At 48.9% G+C, this 25,612-nt stretch overlaps 1 protein-coding gene across 13 annotated transcripts in view; it reads right to left on the minus strand.

Moving 5' to 3' along the window:
- Positions 1-25,612, minus strand: part of MICAL2 (microtubule associated monooxygenase, calponin and LIM domain containing 2) — a 222,473-nt gene that overhangs the window by 139,307 nt on the left and 57,554 nt on the right. For all 13 annotated transcript variants that reach the window (XM_072794051.1, XM_072794050.1, XM_072794049.1 and 10 more), the window contains one exon: positions 543-750. In XM_072794051.1, the coding sequence (XP_072650152.1) occupies positions 543-750 (208 nt within the window). The remainder of the gene's footprint in view (positions 1-542; positions 751-25,612) is intronic.

Consider the following 25,612-nt stretch of genomic DNA (forward strand, 5'->3'; position numbering starts at 1 on the left):
CCATCGGTTCCAGTCCTCATGAGAACGTGGCTCACAGGGCTCTCCTCCCACCCACGGGTTGAGACTGCAGCTCTGAAATCTAAAGCTGGGGACCCTGGCTGCATCTGGCTCACTGTACACCAAATGGACACAAAGCATTTTCCGAGTACCTACTACTGGCCAGGCATGGTGATGAGCACATCACAAACTTGACCTCACTTGATCCTCTCAGCAGTCCTGGGAGGCAGGCATTCATCACGTGAATGGAGACCAAAGCTGGGTCTGTGTGTCAAGCACTCTTTTATGCCCTGGAGACCCTCTAGTGAACAAGACATGCCACAGGCCCCGACCTCGTGGTAGTTACAGCTCAGTGGGGCACACGTAGCACAGAGCCGGCATAAGGCACAAAGCAGGCCCTTTGGGAAATGTCTACCAGTTGAATGAATGGATCCCCCAGCGACTTGTAAGCTGGAATATCCCAGAGGCTCCTCAATGTGTAGAGATGTGCCCCACCCAGAGTTAGCCCCATCCTTGAACAGGGTGCCACCACTGGTTCTACTCACTGATGTGGTCAATGGAGCCAGCGCAGAACTTCCCATAGAACTTCTTGGCCCCCAGGCCCCGTAGGTCATGGATGGTGAAAGGCCAGAGGTGCAGCACATTGTTCCTGGAGAAGGTGTCTCTCTTCTCCACCACAACCACTTTGGCCCCTAGGTAGGCAAGTTCAATGGCAGTGCGCAAACCACATGGTCCTCCTCCAATGATGAGACACTGCAAGAAGTAAGAGAGGAGAGAGATGTTCAGTGGCCCCTAGCACTGTGACACAAACCCCTAGTCAATAGCTAACTGGGTTGCTCAAATCAACCAGCAAGTACAAACCAAGTACCTGTTAGGACCCGCCATTCATCCACTCAAGGCACCTTACCTGTGAGCCAAACTAGGCACTGCGCCAAACCCTGGGAAAGACGCAGAGTTTTAAAGGGATTTGGGGGGAGGCACAGAAAGATACACTTGAGGTTCTGAGTCAGATTAACCTGGGCTTAAACCCCAGCTCTGGCATTTGACTTCTTAGCTTCCTCATCTGTGAATGAGTCTATTACTTTTCCTTCATAGAATTATCAAAAATAAGACGGCTTTTAAAAAGCTGATGGTGCATCACTGTGACCTTGGATTAGGCAATGGTTTCTTAGATGTGATAACAAAAGCACAGCAACAAAAGAAGAAAGAGATAAATTGGACTTCATGCCTAAAGCCTTTTGTGCTTCAAAGGCCACCATAAGGAAGTGAAAAGATGGGAGAAAATGCCTGCAAGTCGTATATCTGATAAGGGGCTAGTATTCAAATATATAAAGAGTTTAACAACTTAATAATAAAAAATAAGATGACCCAATTAAGGAATAGGCAGATGATCTGAATAGAAATTTTTTTCAAGGAAGGTATACAAGTGGCCAATAAGCACATGAAAAGATGCTCAACGTCATTAGCTATCAAGGAAATGCAAATCAAAGCCACAATGAGATGCCACCTCATATCCACTAGGCTGACTATAATCAAAAAGACAAAAATAAAAGTTTTGGTAAAGATGTGGAGAAACTGGAACCCACATACATTGCTGGCAGACAAGTAAAATGGTATAGATGCTTTGGAACAGTCCAGTAGTTCTTCAAAAAGTTAAACACAGAGTTGCCATATGAGTCAGCAATTGTATTCCTACGCATAAACCCAAGAGAAATGAAAATACATGTCTACACAAGAATGTGTACGTGAATGTCCATGGCAGCATTATTCTTTATACTCCAAAAATAAAAACAACTGAAATGTCCATTAATTGATGAATAAATAAAATGTGCTATATCCATACAATGGATTATTCAACTAAAAAAGGAATGAAGTCCTGATAATATAGATGAACCTTGAAAATGTCATGCTAAATGAATGAAATCAGAGCGACACATACTGGATGATTCCATTCATAGAAAATGTCCAGAATAGGCAAATTAATGGAGATAGAAAGTAGGTTAGTGGCTACTAGGGAATGGGGGAAAGGAGAGTGGAGAATGACTGCTAATTGGCATGTGGTTTCTTTTTCTGGTGATGAGATATTTTAGAATTTGATAGTTGGGGTGGTGGCACAACTTTGTGAATATATTAAAGCCACTGAATCATATACTTTAAACAGGTGAATGATATAGTATGTGAGTTACACCTTAATAAAATACTTGTATGAGAAGTAAAAGCACATGTTATGAAGTTTGGTACAAGCTAGTGTAGATTTTTCTACAACTGACTTTTATTCTTGTCACTAAGACCCAGTCCCTGTCTTCTAGGGTTTCTCCATCTCGTGGCAAACTCAGACTTGTGGAATAAGTAGCCAGAACTCTTTGTGGCTAGTTCTATTGGGGGCCCAGAAGAGGAGATGTTGACCCTGTCTGATAAGCTGGAAAAGACTTCACACTTTCTTTAACAAAGACCTTCTTTAACGATGCCATCTTCACCATCATTCTCACCATCGCCATCATCACCACCATCCTCATCATCACCTCACCACCTCCTCACCACCATCCTTTAAAAAAAAATTATGTATTCATGAGAGGCATAGAGAGAGAGGCAGAGACACAGGCAGAGGGAAAAGCAGATTCCCCACAGGGAGCCTGATGTGGGACTTGATCCCAGGAACTCAGGATCATGACCTGAGCCAAAGACAGACGCTGAACCACCAAGCCACCCAGGCGCCCCACCCTCACCACCGTCCTTCATCATCACCCCCACCCTCACCATCACCATCACCAGAGTCTGCATCTGTTGAACACTTACTACATGCCAGACACTCAGTCTATGTGCATCATGTGTTCTAGCTCTTAGTCCTCACAACAAACTGAGGAGAAAGAAACCTGTTATTCTCATTACACAGATGGGAAAACTGAGGCACAATGCAGCTAGGGAACCCAGGTGGTCTCACTCCAAAGCCCATCACACTGTACTACTACTTCTGTCCTACTTGTGCCAGGAATAAAAAGAAGAAAGAACATTTCAGTAGATGAGATCACCCATTCAAAGAGAAAGAAGTTCAAGATGGATGGAGAGGAGGATGCTTTGGGAGAAGGGAAAGGAAGGAGAGGCAAGAGATGAGGGTCAGTCTGGAGCCAGACGCTAAAAGTCCTAACCACCAAGCGAAGGACTATGGCCTTGCTCCCGCAGACCCTGAGGCCAGGGTGAGCAGAGGTGACAAAACCGGATTCTATACAAGCCCCACACTAGGTCTCAATGGACATTGCAATGTTGAACAAGACAAAGGTCGTTCCCCAAGGAAGCTGCAGCCTATTAGGAGAAAAGGCACAACATGGAATGACCTAACTGGTTTTACTGGGCAAAAGCCCTTCTACTCAATGTCACCAGTACCATATAAAGACAGGGGAAATGACAGTAGACTCCTGTGCAGCACCCAGCCCTGCCCCCAGGCAGCCCCTGAAGCACCTTCACGGGCCAGGGTCTGCCTGGGGCTGGAGGAGGTGGAGGCGTGGGTGATGGGATCTAGATCCCTGAGGATACCCCAGCAAGGCAACCAAGAAGGAGACCTGTACCCACACTTCACTGTTCCACATTGCAGAGGCGTCTGGAAACTTCCCTTCTGCTCAAGATCAGACCTTATCTTAAAAAAAAAAAAAAAAAAAAGCATTTCTCTTCCCCTAGCAAATATTCCATTGCCCAGTTATCACTCCTCTGGGGCCTCTGGGGTCTCAAAGGGAAAGTACAAACAAGCATATCAGAAACTCCCACACCACAATCAGTGCGGCTTACTGGCTGGAACCTTCCAGAGAGTTTGTGGAGACCTCATTAGGAGAAATGAAGTCACCACTGAGATAGAGCTCAGTCCAGAGACGTTGGGGGAGCGGGTATGCAAATCCTTTTGCCTCCCTTCTGGTTGGAGCAGACCGCGGAGAACCGCTCCTTATCTCACACCCCGAACAGCTCCTCTGGCTTGACATAGCCAGACCATGACGGGCATGTCAAAGGAAGATTCCAAGCCCTGACACTCTGAGGTTGCCTCTGGGGTTAAAGCCTGGATTCACTGCATTTCTTTGCAGTTAGTGCATCTTTTCCTGTTTGCTGACTCCTGTCACTGGGGGGCCAGGGATGGTGCGGGGGTGGGAGGATATGGGGGGGGAAGAGGGCAGGAAGAAAAGGAGGGGAGCAGGCCTGACCCCACGCTGCTCCCAGAGCAAGGCAGGAGATACCTTTCCCACCTGTTGGGGGGCTGCTGGGAAGTCTTCCTGCCGATGGTAGCCAGTGTACTGTTCCCTACCCACCCAGCAGACCCCAAAACCCCACCAGCGAAAACTCAGTCTTCCCACTGCTCTGGGCCCCAACAAATACTTCGGGCCTGAAATTTCAGACACGCCAGTCACACTGTAATCTAAAGTCAAAGCAAATACCAACGGGCCTAATTATATAAAGGGAGAAAATTCAGTGCAGATGTTATCAAGACAGGAGGGAAGGCTTGTTGGCAGGGGCCGGGCCAGCTCCTCTCGGAAAACACTTGTTATGATTAACATGGTAACTGGGAGTTCTGAGCAGAGGCCGGAGCCTGCAGCTGCTAGGGGCCCGGGCAGAGGGCAGGAAAGACGGCGGCCACCCCAGTGTGCCCACAGGTGATGCTCTGGATGCTGGGCACGGTGCAAAGAGACCGCAGGTGCCAAGTGTCGTGACAGCTCAATCTGGAAAAAAAAAAAAACGAAAACAAAAACCCTCTCCACGTTTCCCAGACCTGTCTGGGCTCTCACTGCTTGAGGATTTGTTGCCAAGGAAAGAAAACTTTTCATTAAAACTCAGCCCCCAGGCCTTCCTTGAGCCCCTAATTATACTGCACATTCCATCCACAGGTTCTGTCCTTAATGCTACCCCAGAACTAAGCTCTGCGTGTTATAATTATCCGCATCTGTTTCCCAGGCCGGCGGGAGTGCTCCTCAAAAGCTGTCCCCCCCCCAATCCTCTGCCCTGTGGGACTCAGAGCCCAGCACACGGCCAGGCACACAGGAGGCCCCAGTAAACAGCTGATGGATGAATGAACTTCTCACACCCTCCCCCCCACCCAGTTCTGGCTTTCCATCAGTAACCGGGATGGTCAGCGCATGTCAGCCAGGGTTTACGTCTGCATTTCCCACCCAGGCCGGGGGAGCTGGGGTCTGCCAAGGCCACCGGCATCACGGATGTCAGCAGATCAGTGTGCTCAGGCGACATAAATTTATTGCCCAGTGGGAGTGGGGCAGATCCAACACACCACCAGGAAGTCCATTGTATAGATAAGCTTGGCTGGGCTCAGGCCTCTGCATTCGTGGAGAAACAAACACCACATGGAAACATCAGCTCTTATTTATCAAGGGGTGGGAAGAGGGGACAAGGGGACTAGCCCATGATGGTGCTTCAGGCACGCGGCTGGGGCAGTCCCGGTCACACAGGGCTCTCGTGCCACCCGAGAGGAGCCCCGCAAGCACTCCCCCATTGCTTGATGACCCGGTGCAGCTTCCAATCCACCAGTGGGTGGGTGTGCTGGGGCTGTGCCAAGAATGCTAAAGGTATTCGGTCCCCACAGGGAAACCCCAGGGGGCCCAGGGGCTAAGCCAGGGGTTAGCAGTCTGGAGACTTGATTTCCGCTCCTCAACTCTGCCTCCAATTTCCTGGGGAGCTCTGTGTGCAGACGGTCCAGGGAGGCGGGGTGCAGAGAGCCAGCACTTGCAGGCAGCGGGCCCGACCAGGGCCTGCCGCTGGTTAGCTGGCTTACCCGGCACTCTCCACCTTGTTGAAAAGGAGGATTACAGTATGTAAACTGTCTCACGCCCAGAACTTTCTAGGGCCCAGGTGCTGTGTCAATCACTTCGTGTATTTTGTCCTTCCCACCACGGCCCTATGAGGTCAGTGTTATCATCACCCCAGCTTTGTAAATGAGCGAGCTGAGGAACAGAAAAAGTTCAGCCACCGGCTCCGGGTGACCTTATCTCCGTTTTTGAGCAAAGAAACAGGGACCAGATGGAGCCAGAGCTCATGCAAGTCCAGGAAGCCACTTCAGCAGGTGCCGTGGCCGTGAGGGTTTGGCCACGGGCAGTGCAAATCTTCTCCTGTGCCTCTGGAGTGGGGACGGCCCTGGCCCTGGCAGGGAGCTGGGCCGTGTGAGGTCACACACGACGTCATCTCCCTGGTAGGAGCAGCCCTCCGGCATGTGACCTGCAGGCCACCCCCCGGAGCAGCCCTCTGGTTCCAGGGATGGGCCTGCACACGTCCCGGTGTGGCTTCCCAGCCTCACCGGCTCATCTGACCCCAGGCAGGAAGGCCCTGACTGCTGCTCCTGGGTTACCACGCATGCAAACGGCTCATCTCAGAATTGAAGGACAGAGAGTTCTCTGATACATGCTAGAACCGGGGGGCTTGCAGCAGGTGCCAGGCCTCACACCCCTGTCCCACGCGGCAGCACCCAGGAGAGACACGCCGCCACTTAAGTCTCTAGCCGGGGAGGAGCCTCTGCGCGGCAGGTGGTGGGCAGGCAGGGGCTCTTCCTGGGGACTTCAAGGGCCACTCTGGGCAGGGAGCTACATCTCCTCAGACTGGACAGGGCCCTGCCCTACTCTCAACTCTCCTGTATCAGAGTCCCACCCAGTTATTCCTGAGTAACAATTAACACCACTTACGAACTTCAGAAATCTACAGAGAGGAAAAGGAAAAAGATATCCTGTTCTCTTTGCCTGCTCTCAAAAAAAAAAAAAATAATAATAATAATAATAACACAAATCCCTCTGAGAAACATTCCATTCCTCCCTGTCCTTCCCTTCCAGCTTGAGCCAGCACCCCAAGGAGCGACTGTAACCAGTGGCCAGGGGGCTGGATTTTCAGGGACAGTTTCGTGTGCAAACACTCTGCCCCTTGGCCTTGTGAGTTGGCTGGTCTGAAGTTCTGAGTACAGCCCTCAAGGCTGTGCTTCCTGCCTCTGGGTGCTGTGAGTACCCTCATGGTATCTCATCACCTGGGCATGAGTTTCTTGAAACCAGGGCATGCGTGTCGGTCCCCCACCCAGCCCCCACTGGCAGGAGCGTGCAGGACTCCTTTCTCTGCAGATGACAAAGCCCCAATTCTGTCCCACCTTTGTTGATGCCTGTACCTCCCATGTTGGGAAGGGCAACAGTAATCAGAGTGTTCAAAACAGCAGTAATAAAACTCAGAGCCCACACTGACCGCCTGCTTACAACGTGCAAGAGCTGTGCTAAGCCCTTTGTAAGAAGCGCGTCTCCTTTCATTCCTACAGAAACCCCGAGTTAGGCATATTTGTTGCTGTCTGGCAGCTGATTAAACTGGAGTTCGGGAAGCTTCTATGACTTGTCTGGGGTCACAGAACTAGAGTGGGAGGTAATCTGTGACCCCAGAGTCCATGTGTGAAATCACAAGCCTGTATATTCACTCGTCCAGGGTTCGTGGGGGCCCTAGGTGGTAGAGGATTAACACGTCCCCTCCTCCACTATGAGACCTAAGGACCACTGAGCACCCTGCAGAACTATAGAGGATGCAAGAGAGGGCTGCAGTTCTCAAACCTCAGAGGCTGGCTGGCAGGAACCAGGGTAAAAGCACAACAACAAAATCAGACCTTATCATGGCCTTGAGGCCCTAGGACCCTCCACTCCAATTTTTCCTGCTTTCTGCTCAGACCACACTTCCCGCCCTCTTTGTACTCCAGCCATGATGGCCTCACTAAGTACACACAGGGCCTTTTTCATTTGCTTTGCTCCCTGTCTGGAATGTTCTCCACACACACCCCAAATTATAATAATAAAATATATAAAATAGGGATCCCTGGGTGGCGCAGCGGTTTGGCGCCTGCCTTTGGCCCAGGGCACGATCCTGGAGACCCGGGATCGAATCCCACGTCAGGCTCCCGGGGCATGGAGCCTGCTTCTCCCTCTGCCTGTGTCTCTGCCTCTCTCTCCCTCTCTCTGTGTGACTATCATAAATAAATAAAAATTAAAAAAAAAGAAAAAATATATAAAATAAACAGACAAAAATTATGTAAAATAAAATTTTATATAATTGTATTTATTTTCTAATACAAAAAAAAAGGAGGGGGAATCTATTGCAAAAAATATATAGGTTTATCCTATTTTCCTTCATATTAACATCTAGCTTTCCAAACATTTTAAATGTTGGTAAATATTTCCAGGCCCACTTGTGTATTTTTCCATTGTGCTCTCTGCTTTTTTTTTTTTTTTTCTGTTTGTAATCTAGAAGCTGTATTACAATATTTTCTTTCTAACATTTTCCCAAAGGTTTTCAACTATACAGAAAAGTTGAAAGGATTTTAGTGAACAAACAAGTACCTACTACCTAGATTCAATAATTAGATTTTACTCTCCTTGCCTTATCACCTATTTATTTATCTGCCTGTCCCTCTACCTTTTCATCAATTGATCTTATTTTTTAGGTGCATTCCAACTAGATTACAGAATCGGTACCTTTCCTCCCAAATACTTGAGGATGAATATCATTGACTGAAGTTCAAGGTTTGTTCAAATCCTTTTTTGTTTTTTAAGATAAGGTGTTCATTCGATGAAATGCACACATCTTAAACACATTCATTTGATGTGACAAATGACACTCTGTTTTGCCTCTTGGATCATGGGTTTTCTCCCATCGGTGGCCTTTCTTCCAGTGAGTTTTCATCCTCTGGGTTCTGGAGCTGGCATCTTGGTGTGTGTGGTTATCAGTCAGGAGTTTCTAGTCTAGGGGCAGGGTCTGGGGTCAACCAGCTGGCTGCCTTGGCTCCCTTTTCTCCCTCAGGAAAGCAGATGTCCCAGGCCCTTCCAAGACCCCCAAAAGGCGTGTGAAGGAACCTCACATTCCATGAGGAGGAACAGCCAAAGGAGCCTTCTGAGATGAGCAGAGGCCAGATGTATTTGAAGCCGAGAAATCTCAGGCCAGTTATAATCCATATGTGGGGAAAAAGTAGAGCTAAGATACACAAACAATCCGGCATCCAGAAATAGAGACGCTAGTTCATTTTCATCACTTTCTCTTTTTGCTAAGGCTCTTCGAGCCTGTAAGTTCAGACAGGTTGGGGTCCCCACAGTATGTGACAACAGCCAGCACCCAAAGTCCTTCCTTCACCGCCACCTGAACCTAGCATGCCGATGTCACAGCTGCAGCCAACAAGGCACTTGGCTCCGGCAACCACGCCTTTGGTCACCGGCCACAGAGCCTACTGCAGGTGAGAGGGGCAGGGAGGTAGCAGACTGGGAATCCACACAGCCCCCCTTTGTGCCAGTTCTCCATGAATTTTAATGATTTGTGACTCCCTCAAAGGCAGAGGCATGTCTGGCTTGCCTTTGTGTCCCAAGCAACTAGCCTGGCACAGGGTTAGTGATCAGTGATAATTAGAAAAAAAGAAGTGAGCCTATTTGGCAGGCTCTAGGTAGACCAGCACCCTTTGGGGGCCAAGCTAGAAAGATGGCTGTGAGAGCAGCAGGCACTGGCAAGATCCAGTAGGAAAAACTACAGCAAGGCAGGACGCCCTTGCTGGCTGGGACCACGGAACCTTAATCCAGTGAGAAAGGTAGAACCCACGCCGAGCATCCAGCAACCTACACCTTCCCAACCCAGAGATCCCAGGCAGGGCTGCAACCAGCACTCAGCGATCTGCCGGTGACAAACATTTCCACTCAACAGGTGCCATGACTGGGGACAGCCTGAGGTCAGGAGACACATCTACTGAGTATTTTACACATGCTGACCTGCAGCAGATGCGTAAAGTCCACAAACTCGCTTCCATTGTGAAAGTGGCACTGCTTTTCCCAGTTTACAGTTGAGAAATTGAGACTCAGGTGACATGACTTCATAGAGCTAGCATTTACTGAACTCTAATTCTGTGTCAAGTACCGATCTAAGGGCTTCATATATGTTAACTCAAGCAAACCTCATGGCAGCCCCAAATTAGGAAGTCAAGGCCCAGAATGGTAAAATGGAGCACCCGGGATTGCATCCCAGGAAGGAGGAGCTGGCATTCTGATCCAGTCTTCAAGTTCCAAAACACAGATTCAGGTCACACCCGCCCAAGATCACACAGCTAGCAACATACAGAGCCAGGAGTCACTGCTAGGTCCCTATGACCACCAGGAGGCTCGATCCTCTTACGTCATCCTCTCTGACACCTTTCTCCCACGGGTCTACTATCCATTTCTGGCCCTTTTTTTTTTCTCCCTCGCAGGTACTCTGACTCCTCCACTGGGGCTACCTCATCCTATGACCACACATGGTGGCTGGCAAGGCAGACAGCAGCCTTGTCCCAGGCTGACCTGTACAGAAAGGCCACCCTGGGCCTGGTAATGGATCTTCATGACGAAAGGCCAGGTGCTCTGTCCACGTTCACAGACTCTTATTGCTCTGGGGTCAGTAAAGGAGAGACTATTTACCTGAGCCTAGCAGCTGTTTCTGCAGCCAGCCCAGAGCTGGGCCAAGGGCCCAAGGAATGCAGGGCCACCCCTGCCACTCCACAGCTATATCAGGACCAGCAAATACTCAGCCAAGAGCCCTGGAATATTCCGTGAGGAGGAGATGGCAGGTAAGAATATGCTAGAAGAACGTTCTATTAAGCATATGCTGCCTTCCAGGGCTCCTGGGTGGCTCAGTTGGTTGAATGTCTGCCTTCAGCTCAGGTTATGATCCCAGGGTCTTGGGATCAAGCCCCAAGTCAGGCTCTCTGCTCAGCAGGGAGTCTGCTTCTCCCTCTCCCTCTGCCCCTGCCCATGCTCTCTCTCATGCACACACTCCTACTCTCTAATAAATAAATAAAAATATTTTGAAAAAGAAAGAATATAATATGCTGGCTTCCTTCATCGTCTTCATTTATAGGGTCTCCAGCCCCCTGGGCAGGTGCTGGATGAATACAGCTTAGGGTCTAAGCATGACTTGGTTCAGACATGCCAACAGGTAGACACTCCCCAGCCCTCTAAGGGGCCCCGCCGGGAAACAGTACACCTGGGTTCTGAAGCAGGAAGGCCATTTCGCAACTGTGTGACTTCGGCACAGCAGCTCATTATAGTCCAGTTATCTGACCTCCGTTTGCTCAACCATAAACAAGGAATTAGGGCAGCTCCTGCCAACTAGGCTTGTGAGGGGAATGGAATCAATGAACTGCAGAGCTGTTCACGAGAGAACCTAGCAGAGCATGTGGTAAGCATCCAATAAATGGCAGCTTTTGACTGATGGCTCATCTCCCCCCTCCCCTCTTCCCAAGCAGAAGTTCTCTGCGTGTAAGCAGCATTCCCACCTCTAAGATCTCACGGTCCCAGCACACACCCAGGGACATGGATGCTGTGATCCGCCAGTTTCAAGGCTGGAAGTGTTTCACATTCCTTGGGGCAGATGTTTGCCTTTATCAGGGTATCTGTAGTATGGCAGATGAGGCCTGCCTGGAGCCTGGGCACCCAGGAGGCTGCCAGGACGCTGGCCCCCATACCAGCGAGCGGCCCTGTGCCCCCGAGCTCACAGGTGTGTGCACTGGCCAAGCTGGAAGGGACTTTAGATCAGGGGTCGGCACGCTTTTTGCCAACTGCTGGCTTAGATCATCCTGTCTGATGCTTCCTTCCACAGTGCCTCCTTTACCTTAGGGGATCCGAGGATGTGTTCATCAATATTTCCTGAATGCTGATGGATTTTTGCCTGCTGCTGCGGCTGCCTGGAAGCCCTGCCCTGGATCCTGTGCAGAGGCGGCTTCTCACCACTCAGGTCTCAGCTCAAATACCACATTCCTCAGAGGCATCTTCCTCACCCCACCCCATTTACTCTTATCATCTCTTCTTGTTTTCATGGGGCGCTTACCACAACCCTCAATCTCTTTATTTGTTAACTAGTTCACCACCTCTCTCTCTCCCTCCCTCCCTCTCCATCAAAGCAAGTAATCTGCCTCCCTTATTCATGCTGTATCCCCAGAGGCCAGAAGAGTCCCTGACCTATAAAATCTGCCTTGCAAAATAAATAAATCAAATGAAAGCATACGCTTAACCCTAAATTGGGATGCTTGCAGAGACTAACCAAAATATCATAGTCAATATTTACTGAGACACTATCTTGGGGGCTGTACACATACTATCTTATTAAATGAGACAGAAACTAACTTATAAGATAGGAACTATTTTATCTCCTTCTCCCTAGTAATACTGAAGTGAAGGTCCCACTGCTCAAAAACATTTATCTGCTAAGAGGCAGATCTAAATTTCAAACCCAGGTCCATCCAGTTTGGCCCCAAGCTACTAACCACCACTCTTGCTTAATTTTGCTGGGGCTTTCTCAATTTAGCGGGTCCACAGATGATAATCTGTGGCTGATCAGATATGCTGATAAGTAGTGATGAGCCTTTGGACTTTTCAAAAATGGAGGGAAGATATTATCAGAAATATGCAAGCCTGTTTGTTAAACAATTTGTTTAAAAGCACAGGTTTGGGGGAGAAGGAAAGAAATGAAACTTGCAAAGAGGTAGGGATTTTCTCATCTTTCACCAGTGCAATAATTAGGGTCAGGTAGGGGAAACAACTTCAGATGTCATTGTCACAAAGCCAGTTAGAGGTGATGGCAAATCCTGAAGTTTCCCAAGAGAAAATCCATTTGGTCATTGTACCTCGATCCGTCTCCTGGGGTTGGGAGACATATCCAGAACCCAACCCACAGAAGGCTATGTAGGGAAGTCCCAAACCCAGATGGGCATCACCAGCTCCCGAAAGACACACCCCTGAGTATTTACAGAGAGATTTCTTCCCCAAAGAAGGGGCTTTACACCTTGCAGATAACAGCAGATAACACACGCCTCCCAGGCCATTCTCACCAGTGCAAGGTAGTTCTGACTGCACTGGCAGTTGCCACAAGAGAAATGAGCCAAATTGCCCAGAAGCTCTTGCTAACTTCCAAGCAGGTTACCTTACACTATAAAGTGGCTTGTAATTAAAATGTTTTCAAAACGGTGAATAGATCACAGTGTCTAGACATTGGGAGACTCCAACCCTACACCCTCGTGCCTGCCCATGATTACAACCTGCTGAAGAACACGTTTTCTTTATCAGAGCATCTTCAAAGGCACACTTCTGGAAGTCTCTCCTCACAGCCTGCTGGGGGCTGCTTGGGAATCCTTTCTGCCACCAAGAGGAAGGCACACCTGGGCATCTAGGGCACCTGCTCTCTGGAGGGGCCATGCCTGGGCCAGTGGAATGTCTGAGGTACCACCTCCTAGGCTGGTGGAGGAAGTCCACATATGGAAGGCAGGACTTCTGCAATCCAGAAGGGGTATTGCATCACAGCGGGTACCGTAACCCAGAGGGGAAGGATTACCCGTAAGCCTCCAGGTAGAACAAACAAACTGCTTCCCCAGTGCAAACACGAGGTGGAGGTGGAAGGGGGAGTGATGAGGTAGGTAAGGACATGGTTTCAGCTCTGCTAAACTATTCAAAGGAAAAATAAAGCATTCGGAAAACACTATCCTAGCTCCTGTAGTATCTGCTCCTACCCATGAGCCAAGGAGAAAAGGATAGTTATCATTTATTCATTCATGTATTCATTAAAAAAAAAAAAACACTCAACACATTTTTCCCCCTAGGCATCATGTGAGTGCCAGAGAAAGAGAGATGGACACGTCACATGTTCTGCCCATAGGTACTCCCACTTTAGCAAAGGAAATAAAACAAAAAAACACTGAAGTATTTGAACAAGATGGAGTTCACCAAGTGAATACGTAGAGGGATTGGGAAAGAGCAGGGGCAGAAATCTGGAAGGAAGCCACTCTCAGACTGGGTGAAGAGGCTCCAATAGCTGGGAATGGAAAGGGTTACACGAGACACACTTGGTCCATAAAGAGATTTAGTTTCCAAGTTGTTGCATGAGTGTCAGGTACTCCTGGAAAAATCTGGAAAGCATGTAGAAATCCCCATAGTTGACCCACAGAGCCAAGAGATGAAGAGATTCAGATTTTTACAGTAGCCATAACCTCTACTTAGTGGAAGTCTACTCTGCGTCAGGTATGGTATGTGTTGATTTCATTTACTAATTACAAACCTGTAGAGTAGGCGTCATTATGACTATTTTACAGATGGTAAAGTGGAGGCTCTCGAGTGTCAAGTAACCTGCCCATGGTTGCAGGTATCTGATGATGGCCACTATGCTCTTTCTGCGATGCCCTGGACCTCTGATCTTGAAGGCACTGCCCATAAGGGAAGACTCCATCACCCAAAACGAACGTGTCCAATAGAACAGAGTTTCTCAGCTTTCGCACCGTGGGCATTTGGGGCTGGATCATTTGTTGTGGAGCGGGGCTATCCTTTGAACTGCAGGATGTTTAGGAGCATCCCTGGCCTCTACCAACTGGATGCTAGTAGCAACCCCCACTCCCCAAAGCATGACAATGAAAAATATTTCTATTGCCAAATGTCCCTGGGGTACAAAATCGCCATCAGTTTAGAACCACTACAACAGAAACATAATGTGAGCCACACATGTAATTTTTAATTTTCTAGTAGTCCCATTTTGGGGGGAGAAACTGAAAAGAGAAAAAATTTAAAAACTTATTTAATTCAACACATCCAAAAAATATTTTAACATGTAATCAATATTAAAAATCATAGTGAAATATTGTACAACCTTTTTTTCATACTAAGTCTTTGAGATGAGGCATGTATTTTATACATACAGCACAGCTCAGTTTGGACTTGCCATATTTCAAGGGCCCTACCCATGTGGCTAATGGCTCCTATACTGGACAACACAGATCTAGAGGAAGAAAGAGTGAGCTCATCCACATTTTAAAATAGGTGGAAAAAAAAAAAAAAAAAGAATGGGTGGAAACAGAGGAGCAAAAGACAATGGTGACATGACCAGAGAGTATAAGAGACAAGTTCTGGGAATATTGATAGTTGGCAGCTTTTCCTTCCTGCTCTGAGAACTGCCTTCTCCCTACCAGCAATCCACTCACCCCATGGGATGGGATGGGACGAGCAGAGAGTGAAGAAAGGTCTCCATAAGGCAGGGTGGAGGGGAAACCAGAGAGAGGGAGCCCAGGGGAGGGGGCCCTGGGAGGCCCACCCACAAAGAAGACAGGGAGTTATGGGTGGCTTTTGGGGAGGCACCTCATAGACTCCAGCAAGCAAGGCAGAGTCAGGGAGTCAAACAGATGCAGACAGCTCATCCACAATCTGGAAACGCCCAGAGTCACTTCCACCAGCAGAGGCTGACGCAGGGCTGATCTCAGCCCAACTAACCACTGAAACAAAGCCCTCAAAACCACAGTCTTAGTCAATCTGGAGCCAGACCCAGAAAAACTGAGGCCCTTGCCTGGGACCACTCAGCAACCATCCACACATCCTTGGGGTAATTCAAATGGTGGGGCTGGGGGCCCGGTCTTCATTTATTCAGCCATCTGGCCACTGCTACCCTGACAGGAGCATCACTCTCCCCCCATTGTGCACACACAGGACCACATAGCTGGGAAGGGCCAGGGCATGATACTTCACTCACTATTAAAGAAAAAAATCAAACCGAAGCACACAACTCAAGCTCAAACTCAAAGATGGTCCTCCCTTGAATATGAAATCAATTAATTCACTGATGTCTTATATAAGGAACAAGAAATAGAAAACCTTTTGCAACTAAAAAGCAGATAGCTCTGTGGACTAAAGAAGGAAGAAGGCAGGGAGGAGGATGGAAGACAAACAGAAGGGGGACCAGAAGAGAGGGGTCCCCACAGGGGAAAGGAGCTGAGGTGGGGGGATGGCCAGAGCTCACGGAGATGGCAGCACCAGGCCTCAGGCAGGAGGACAGTGCTGTCCACCTCCACTCCACTGAGACCCGAGCACTGCTCTTTCAAACTGGGGATAAACACAAACCACCACTCAGAGGCCCCGCTCGATGAGAATCAGCATGGTGGTGGACAAGGGGCCCTGCCACATGTCCTGGAGAACCAGGTTTGGAGGGCAGCCTGCAGGTGTGCAGGTTGGAAGCCCAGGGGTCCTTGGGGCCTGCACCTCTCTTGCCTGCCTGACCCACCCTCTGAGTAGATAGTTCCAGAAGAGCACCTCCCCTTAGCTGATGTCTGGGGTTCAACCCGCTGTGCTGGGCACCCCTGAATGGCCCAGCACTCTCAGAGTTAACTCAGCCCCTGCACCACATGCTCCCACCCAGCACCGGAACAGGGGTGGTGGGGGCACATTCCCTCACACCATCTCCCCTAATGGGAGCTGTCTCCTCACTGTGCAGATGGGTAAAACCGAGGCCCAGAGGCTGCAAGCCAACCTGTGTTGTTTCCCCTAGATGTCAGGCGGAATGAAGAGCATGTGTGTTATTAATATAATAACCTTAAAGGGAAAGGTTACATACGATATTTACACACACACACACACACACACACACACACACACTACATGGGTAAAGGGCTTTATAAATTATAAAGTTTTATAAATGATGGCTACATCCTCTCGACAAGCTGATGGACCTCTTCAAAGGGGCTAGGGCCCACTTACAGAGTTCCTTCTAGTCTGTTATTCAACTAAGGACTGCCTCCTCCCCCTGCAGCACCATATCTAACCTCTGCTTCATCCCTTCATGGGCAAGGTCTTGTTTGCTTTTCCAAACCCACTTTTTAAGCACTGGAGAGCACTATGAGCCGCCTCCCATATTTCCAGGAGAGGCACGAGCTCCACTTAATGCCTTTAGGGATAGCCCTCCCCCTGCAGAGCTTTCAACTCCCCAGGTGAGGAAGCAAGGAAACCCCAACCAGCAACCTTCTAGTTCTAGGACTCCCGAGCTAAACACCTACTGTGCGCCTGGGAGGCATCTGGCATCTGCCGAAGGAAGTGTAGGATTTCAAAGTCTCTGGCCATATTTAGGAAACGTGATTGCAGGTGGGGGTTGGGGCTCAGCGTGAAGCAGTTTAGAGGAAGCATGCCAGGGCCTAGGGGGTCACATCAGTTTTCTCCAGGCCTCCAGAGGGCCAGAGCTTCTGCTTTCTCACACCCTGTATATGAGCTTGGACATCCTTGCTGCCTGCCTCCCTGGGGACAGCTGAGCCATGCAGTGTAGCCAAAGAACACTACTGGCTGGAACTGAACTGAACTACCAACTGAAGTCCTCTGCTTCGGGGCCTCAGTCTGCTCATCCATGAAATGGTACCAGTAACTTCTACCTGCATCACATTGCTGCCAGGAGGCTCAGATTCCAGCCCCAGCTGACACTCCAGGGGACGGCTCAGAGATGGCCAGACTCTGTCATCTGGACTGGAAGTAAGAGAGGGAGAAGCGGCTTAGGAAAGAGAGGATACAGGCAAGGAAGGTCTTCTGTGCGGGAAAGTGCTCTAGACCTGGTCAAATGTGGAATATTTCCCCACTGTGCCTTCCAGAACTAAATCATGGTTTCCTTTTAGCAGCGACCATTTATTGAAAGCTCATCACTTTCTTTCCAGCATCTAGAGCATTGTCATCATGACCCTAAATATGTGTGTGTGTGTGTATTGGCTGAAAGCTAATTGTTGCTCCAAGTCCTCTACAAACACCTCATGAAACAGGAGGAATCCTGGGGGAGACAGGTGAGGAACCCCTCCTTTGGCCATCGACCTTTTATTTTATTTTTTTTAAATAACTATCTAGGCTACAGGAAACCTTGCTTCCTCCCCTCCTGCTACATAAATGTGTATGGCAGAGATTCAGGACCAGAGTGATTCTGGGCACCTAGAGGCTGAGCGATCGGGGTAACCTCACTGGCCCCTTGCACTTGACAGAGAAATCAAAAACCATAGGACCCAATAGGCTCTGGTTACCACTGTGGCTATTAACGCCCCCAAATTACGCTCCACCCAACCCCCTTCTCCTAGCAGCCTGAAGCAAGGGATCCCCAAAGTCATTCCCTCAAAGCTCATTCTTGTGTCGGTAAAAAAATGGAAAGGCTCAGGGGTGGGCTTGGCTTAATATAGCGTCTGGAATCAATTTGTGAAGCCTCTCAGAGAACTGAGACTATTTCACCACAAAACCCCAATGGCACTTTCTGGGACAGACAGGACAGGGCACTCAGGAGCTCGGTGTCCCATGGACAACTTGGAAATGGGCCCCTCCTCCAGTTTACCTCTCCTGGGCTGGGACTGCTGAGGATCCGCTGAGTTCCAGCCCTGCAGCCTCCGTGGACAGGGATGCCCAGTGGCTATGGCCTGCAGGGCGCCCTCCTCTGGGATACAGACACCAGTAGGAGGAAGGTGAACAGAGAGCAGCTCACAGGGCAGGGAGATAGCCGAGGTCTAAAGAGCCCCACTGTTCAGATTTCTTTTGCTCTGACAACTGGTAATCACGACCGAAGTAATGACCTTACTCTGTGTCAGGCACTGTTCTAAGTGCTTTACTATATGAATTCCTTCAGGTCTTATTCTTACCCAGTTAGGTGGGTACCATTATCTTCTCTGCTTTACCACTGAGGAAATTGAGGTACAGGGTGGTTAAGTAACATGCTGAAAGTCACACAACTATCACAGATCCCAGCCAGCATCCCCCTGGTGATATTGAAGATACGAGACACGCCACCAACCCCTCTTAGCCCAGCTCAGTCTCAGAAACACTCCCTTCTCTCGCCGGCCTGGGCAGAGCAGAGAGGGGTGGATTCTGGGCTCTGAGCTGGAGCGGAGGCTCTGTGTTTGGGCTAGAACAGGGAGGAGGACACACAGAGTACGGACTTTGATCCTCCCTGCTGTACCCCAAATGGATGCCCATCAGGCTGAGACTCTGGCAATCATCTGAACAAATGGTGCAATGTTCAGCCGGCCACACCGTACGTTTTTGCCTACTCTGAAAATTAAGCTGGAACAGAATGTGGTTTCAAGGCTCAGGAGAGTTAAACAGCAGAAAGTAAGACCACAACACATGTCATCTGAACTCAGTGACCACAAAGCCTTTTTGGATTCAGTGCTTAATTAAGAAAAACAAAAAAAGGAGGATATGGAGTCATGATGGCATCGAGCCACTTCCCCCCATACTCCTAACTTCCTGTATAATGAAGCATTCTGTCTCTTTAGCACCTTATCACCAAGATAACAATGGGCTACGTTTCTCCACTTAAGAGCAGTTGGCTTGAAACAACAGACGCAGAAGCAATGCGAGTGGCCGAGGGTCTGCAGAACCACCGAGGATACTGATTAATGGGTTTCCCAGGTCTGCTATCAGCTGTTCCAGACACTAAGAGTAGGCACTGTTCTTAAAACATGCTACACCAAAGGCCCTATCGCAGGCACTCCAGGGAGATTAGCCTACGCATTCCCAACCTGTGAGTCAGCCTGGAGGTGAGCCAGAGAGAGCCAAGGTGGACAGAGGAAAGGCCAGGAGAGGTCTGAGAGCCTGTGGTTCTCACTGTTGCTCCAAGAATGGAGACTGGCACACCCACGGGGCATTAAGACACCAGCTCGGACTGGAACAATGGACCACCTGGTCTGGCCTTAATTAAAAGAGAGACACAGAATTACACCACATTTAGAAGAGGTCTTAAAGGGGCTGTTAGAACCTTGCATGGCACAGAAGAGACAGAGCAGAGTAGGGAGGGACAGAGAGAGGAACTTACACTTTTGAGGACTTCCTTTGTGCTAGGAATGATTCCTAATGTGGTGGTAAAGGTCGTAAGGTATGTTTTAACACTGCTGTTTTAGAGAAGAGGGAATTGGGACTAACGCCACTCAAGTGACTGGCCCAGTGTCCCAGACTAGTAAGTGAAGGAGCTGAGATGGGACCCAGGTCGCACCCAGGCTCTTCCCAGCATGACCTGCTGCGGTGCACAAGCAGGCCCCACACAGCTCCTGACCCCCTAGTGCCTAGCTCTGTTTCATCAGGTCAGGGGTCCTCTACGTGCCATGGGTCACTCTGGCAACCCAGTGAAGCCTATAGGCACCTTCTTAGAATAACATCTTGAAATGCATAGAACAAAAGGTGAACACATTCAACAACATATCTAATAATATATTAAAAAATAGGATCTAGCCACAGCTCTAACACCTTACAAGATTTCCAAATGATAATGAGTGTAAACCAGAGGCTGAGGAACTGTAACAAGCACAAGGACAAATGGAAACATCTGTGATTTCTATTGGCCATAGAATCACAGGCACTCCTAATGCAGGTTTGCTGCCAACATTCATGACTGGGGACAATGCTACATTTTGGTTAGAGGTTAGTGAAAATTAAAATTTCCCCCCATACAAGTTCACAGACTCCTGAAGATTAAGCAAACCTCATAACAGAACAGGTGGCAAATAAACACATGAAAAGATACTCGCCATCATGTCATTAAGGAAATGCAAATTCAAACAATAATGAGATACCACTACGTGGCTCATCAAGTGCCCAAAATCTAGAACACTGACAGCATCAAATGCTTCAGAACAACAAGAACTGACATTCATCGCTGGCAGAAATGCAAATTGGTACAGTCACTTTGGGTGAGAGTCTGACAGTTTCTTACAAAACTACACATACTCTTAACCATATGACCAAGGAGCAATTGGGCTCCTTGGTATTTGCCCAACGAAGTTGAAAATTTATGTCCATACAAAGACCTGCACAGGGTTGTTTATAGCAGCTTTATTCATAGTTGCCAAAACTTGGAAGCAACCAAAACGTCCATTTGGTAGGTAAATGGATAAATTCTGCTACATTCAGATGATGGAATATGAGCCGCAGAGAGAAATGAGCTAGGAAGCCATGAAAAGACACGGAGGAGATTTAAACATATATTACTGAGTGAAAAAGGCTGATCTGAAAAGGCCACATACTGTATGGTTCCAACTGTATGACATTCTGGAAAATAACATCAAGGAACTATGGAGACAGTAAAAAGACCATGGTTGCTAGTGCCTGGGAAGGTGGGGAGAGGGGTGAACAGGCAAAGCACAGAGGATTTTTAGGACATGAAATATTCTGTATGACATCATTATGATAGATACATGACATCACTGTTTAAACCCACAGAATGAACAACACCAAGAATGAACCCTGAGGTAAATATGGACTTTGAGCAGTGACGATGTGTCAGTATAGATTCATCAGTCAAAATAAATCTACCACTCTCGGGGCGGGGTGGGGGGTGGGGATGGTGTGGATAGTGAAGGCGGCAGGGGGTATATGGGAAACCTCCGTACCTTCCTCTTAATTTTGCTGTGAACCTAAAACTGCTCTGATAAAAATTAAAAAAACAAAAACACCCCAAACTCCCAAAAAAACACAGAGTAGAGCAACACTACCATGAGTACTCAGCATGGGGACACCTGTAAACCTTTCCCTCAGACCTGTAGGGCAAAAGAGTAAGTTTGCCTTTCCTGGATGCTCACAACATTGTAGGCTCTCATCAAAGCGGCTGCACTTCCTGCTTACAACTCCTTGAAGAGAGTAATATTGCCTTCATTTTACAGATTAGAAAATTCAGGTTTCAAGGTTGAATCTTAAGACAAGTTAGATAAATCTGCCTACAACAGTCTGAGTTACTGGATTAATCTAATCAGAGCGATGGCAAAGCGAGCTGTTAAAAAACCTTTTACCTCGAAACTCCTTAAATTTGTGCAAATAAAACAAAATAAATCAGGTTGCTGAAGTTGATATAAAGCTGCGAATGCTAACTTTAACCCCAAATTTAGAAGCTACTACACCCATCAAAAGAGCTTCAGGAACGTTAACTGAGAGCATCCTAAAAGCACTCACTCAAATGTGAAATTCTAAAACCATGAATTCGTAAGTGCAAATTAGTGTTGTTGTTAAATTAATGTTGTTAAATATTTTGGACAGGATTTCTTTTTATTTTATTTTATTTATTTACTTACTTGCTTATTTATGGTGAGAACAAGCAGGGAGAAGGGGAGGGGGGGAGAGAAAAATCTTAAGCAGACTCTGCACTGAGTGCAGAGCTCCGTCTCACAATCCCGAGATCATAACCTGAGTAGAAACAAATAGCCCCATGCTCAACCGACTGAGCCACCCAGGTGCCCCTAGACAGGATTTCTTTTGAAAATTAGGGTAAGAATGGAGTCTGAGCACCAGCCCCTGCCCTATCTTTGACACTCCATACTAAATGTTGAAGAACTACTGTGGTTGGAGGCACAATGGGTTTCGTATTTCTGACACTGTAAGTGCCTACAGTGAGGTCCTCACTCAAAAGGTCAATTCATTGGACCCTGCAGTCTGGGACCCCTGGTTCTGAACATTCTTGCATTCTTCCATTTATCCCATGAAATTCCAGGCAAGCCCTTTAGTCTGGTTAAGTCTCAGTTTCCCCATCTATAAAGTCAAGATGGTAACACCAGCCCTTATTGCCTCACAGAGTGAGGAGGAGAATCAAGTGAGATGCTAGGTGCAAAACTGCTTCTTGAGCAGAGAAGTGTAATCTCATTGTGATGCATCACTAAATGCTAATAAAGGATAAGTCATTCAGTAGGATCTGGGGTCCCGTGGTAAATCTGAGCGGGGTGGGGGAAGTTCAAGAGGCTCTGGCAGAAATAGCAGGGATCATAAATCCACGCTGCCCATACCTGTCACTGAGGTTAGCAGCAGCAGAAAAGCCAATGATGTGCTCTTTAGGGCAGCCCTTCCTGCCAACAAGGCATGAAAACATGGGGAGAGTGGGACGCCTGGGTGGCTCAGCGGTTGAGCATCTGGCTTCGGCTTGGGGCATGATCCCGGAGTCTGGGGATCGAGTCCCACATGGGGCTCTTAGCATGGAGCCTGCCCCCTCCCCCTCTGTCATGAATAAATAAAACATGGGGAGAATTTGGACCTGGTGATACTCAGGTTCACAATTCCTTGCAAGGGAGCAGAACTTGCATTCCCCCCTCCGCCAACGACCAGGGCTCTTGGACTTCACCTAGGTGCCTCTCTCTAGGGAGGAGAGTTTCAAGGAGATGGTGACCTGCCACGTCCAATGTCTGAAAGACACGGAGTAGGCAAGGATATGACAGTTGTCCTGGGCTCGGCTAACTCCAAGGTCCCCGGGGACCCGGAAAACAATCAACTCTGCTGGCCTGGTGGGAAGGAAGCTGGAACAAGAGGGAGGTGAAACCACAAGAACAAGGAGTACACAGCTCACCTTCCCCAAGACCCTAGTTGAGAAGGGAGGAAGAAACAGATCTGACGCCATCAGTTCTGTGAGAAGGGACGGCTGCAGGAGGCTGGGGAGGGAGCTGAAGGAAACTGGCCTGGGCTTTTTAAAAAGGCTGTCCTGGCATCACCATGTGCAGCTCAGCACGGAGTTACCCTAAGTCGGTCCCGAGACGGTCTGCCCTGAGACCTTCCCTACCAGGGCAGGTTAGAGGCAGATCTCCCAGGGTGGGGTCAGCCTGCAGCCAGGGCAGCGAGAAACCTGTGGACACGACTGCAAAGACAGTCCCCGGGCTCCAGGATGGGCAAGCAAATGAAGGCAAGGAGAGGGAGGCTGGTGGCCGGGCAGGCAAAGGAGGAGTCGGCCGAGGACAGGACCCCAGGCTGGGGCCAGGTGCAGGGAGCGCGCCCTACTGAGAGGAGCAAGAGCTTTCAGAGGTGGTTACAGATGAGCATTTTTGGTAAGTTGGGTGGAGCAGGTTTGGGTGGTGGCAAACTCCGAGGCGTGGCCCTGGGAACGGGTTGCTGAGGCGGAGGTGGCAGGTGGCAGCTGCTAGAGCCGCAAAGGCGGAGGGTCTCTAAGGAGAGTGTAGGGGGTTGGGGGTGTGGGCATAGGACACATGGGAATGCTGGCCACAGCAGGATGGGGAGGGGGTGGGGAGCAAGGATCGCAGCGTGGCTAGGATGGGACAGGTGGGAAGGGAGTTCTGGAACACCAGGCTAGTGAGGTAGGAGCGGGGGCATCAGCCAGGGCACCAGGCCAAGCTGGGGGTGGGACTGTCCAACAGGTACCAGGGAGCCGCAGATTTGAGCAGAGCCACAGTCGCAGTCGGATCTGTGCTTTGGAAAGATGGTTCCACGGGGCGGGTAGCTGGGATGGAGAGGGAGGAAGGCAAAGGGGAGTTCAGAGACTGGAGACCGTGACCACCTGGGTAAGAGGTCACTGCTGCCACCAAAGTGGGGGAGGCGGGGAACGGAGGGAAGGGGATGGGCATGAATGGAATTGCAAAGGAAGCAGCAGCAGGACTCAGAGACTGCTCAGGAGAAGTGAAGAAACCGGAGCAGGTGTCAGAATGAAGTTGAATGAATGTGATTTAAAGGTGCCAAAGGGGCATCCTAAAGACATCCACAGGTACCTGGGTGGGGCCATAGGGCTCAAGAAGGTAGGGATGGGGGGCACCTGGGTGGCTCAGAGGTTGAGTGTCTCCCTTCCACTCAGGTTGTAATCCCAGGGTCCTGGAATCAAGTCCCACATCGGGCTCCATGCACAGAGCCTGCTTCTCCCTCTGCCTCTGTCTCTGCCTCTCTCTGTGTTTCTCGTGAATAAATAAATAAAATCTTAAAAAAAAAAAGAAGAAAAGAAAAAAGTAGGGACTGTAGAGTCATCTCCATGGGGAGTGACAGTTGAGTGTAGGGAAGGATCCCCCTAAGAAAGTACTCCCAACAGGAGCAAAAGGAGTCAGACACAAGCCTTTGGAGGACACCAAGTATGTCTTATGGAAAAGGAGAAAAAGCAAGAAGGTGGCTTTCAACTGAATCAGGAAAGTTGCATCACAAATGCAACAGGAGAGTTTCAAGGAGGAGGAGGTAATTAACCGCTACCAGGTACTTTAAGTGCTTTAGGTATAGTTCGCATATAACCTTCATCTCAGCCCTGTATGTTGGCGCTTATTATTATTCCCATTTCACAGATGAAGAAACAGAGGCAACATCACAATACTTAGTAGGTAGTCAAAGAGAGTTCTCAGAATAAAGCCAAACGTCGTTACAACAGACAACACGGAAGGCCCTTCGATGATCTGCCTCCTGGCCACCACCCCCAGGCTCCCCTCCTACCACTATCCACTTTGCTCACCCCAGCCCTGTCTTGGCTGTCTGGCTGCTTCTTCCAGCTGGCTGGGAGCTTTTCCGCCTCAGGGCCTTTGCACTTGCTGTCCTCTCTGAACAACCAGCTCTTTGCCTGGCTGACTGCTCCTCACCTAGAGATCTCAGCTTAAATGCCACCTCCCTGATGCCCTGTCTAGAATCAACTCCCCACCCCAGTTCTAGCACAACACCCACAACGTAAGGTCCTTCTTGGGATGACATGATAAAATATCTCCGCGTGTTTCTGTTCTCTCCTAACTGGACCGAAAGGCCTGCAAGTGTAGGCGTCTTCTCTGTCTTCACCCTTCCATGTGGCGCCCAGCTCAGAGAGCCAGCGCTTAGCGGTCGTTCGGTGAGGGAGTAAAAGAGTAAATTAATGAACATACTTCCTCTTAGGTAGTGTTAAATTCTGTGGACATTCAGGAGGATTTTGTTCCTTCCGAGAAGACTTTAAATTAGAAGTACCAGGTCTGCCCAAACAGCAGCAAGGCTGGTTTTAGTCCCTCCCTAATCTGCTGTTACGTGGTGAAAGCACACACAGCTCCTTGAAGACATGACACACACGGGATGCAATAAATTCCTTACGCCTGAGACAGCTGTTTACTCACAGCTGGGAGACCGGTCTACCTTCCCTTCCAGTATCACTCAGATTCCAC

Source organism: Canis lupus, chromosome 23 (assembly GCF_048164855.1).
Source record: "Canis lupus baileyi chromosome 23, mCanLup2.hap1, whole genome shotgun sequence".
NCBI lineage: Eukaryota > Metazoa > Chordata > Mammalia > Carnivora > Canidae > Canis > Canis lupus.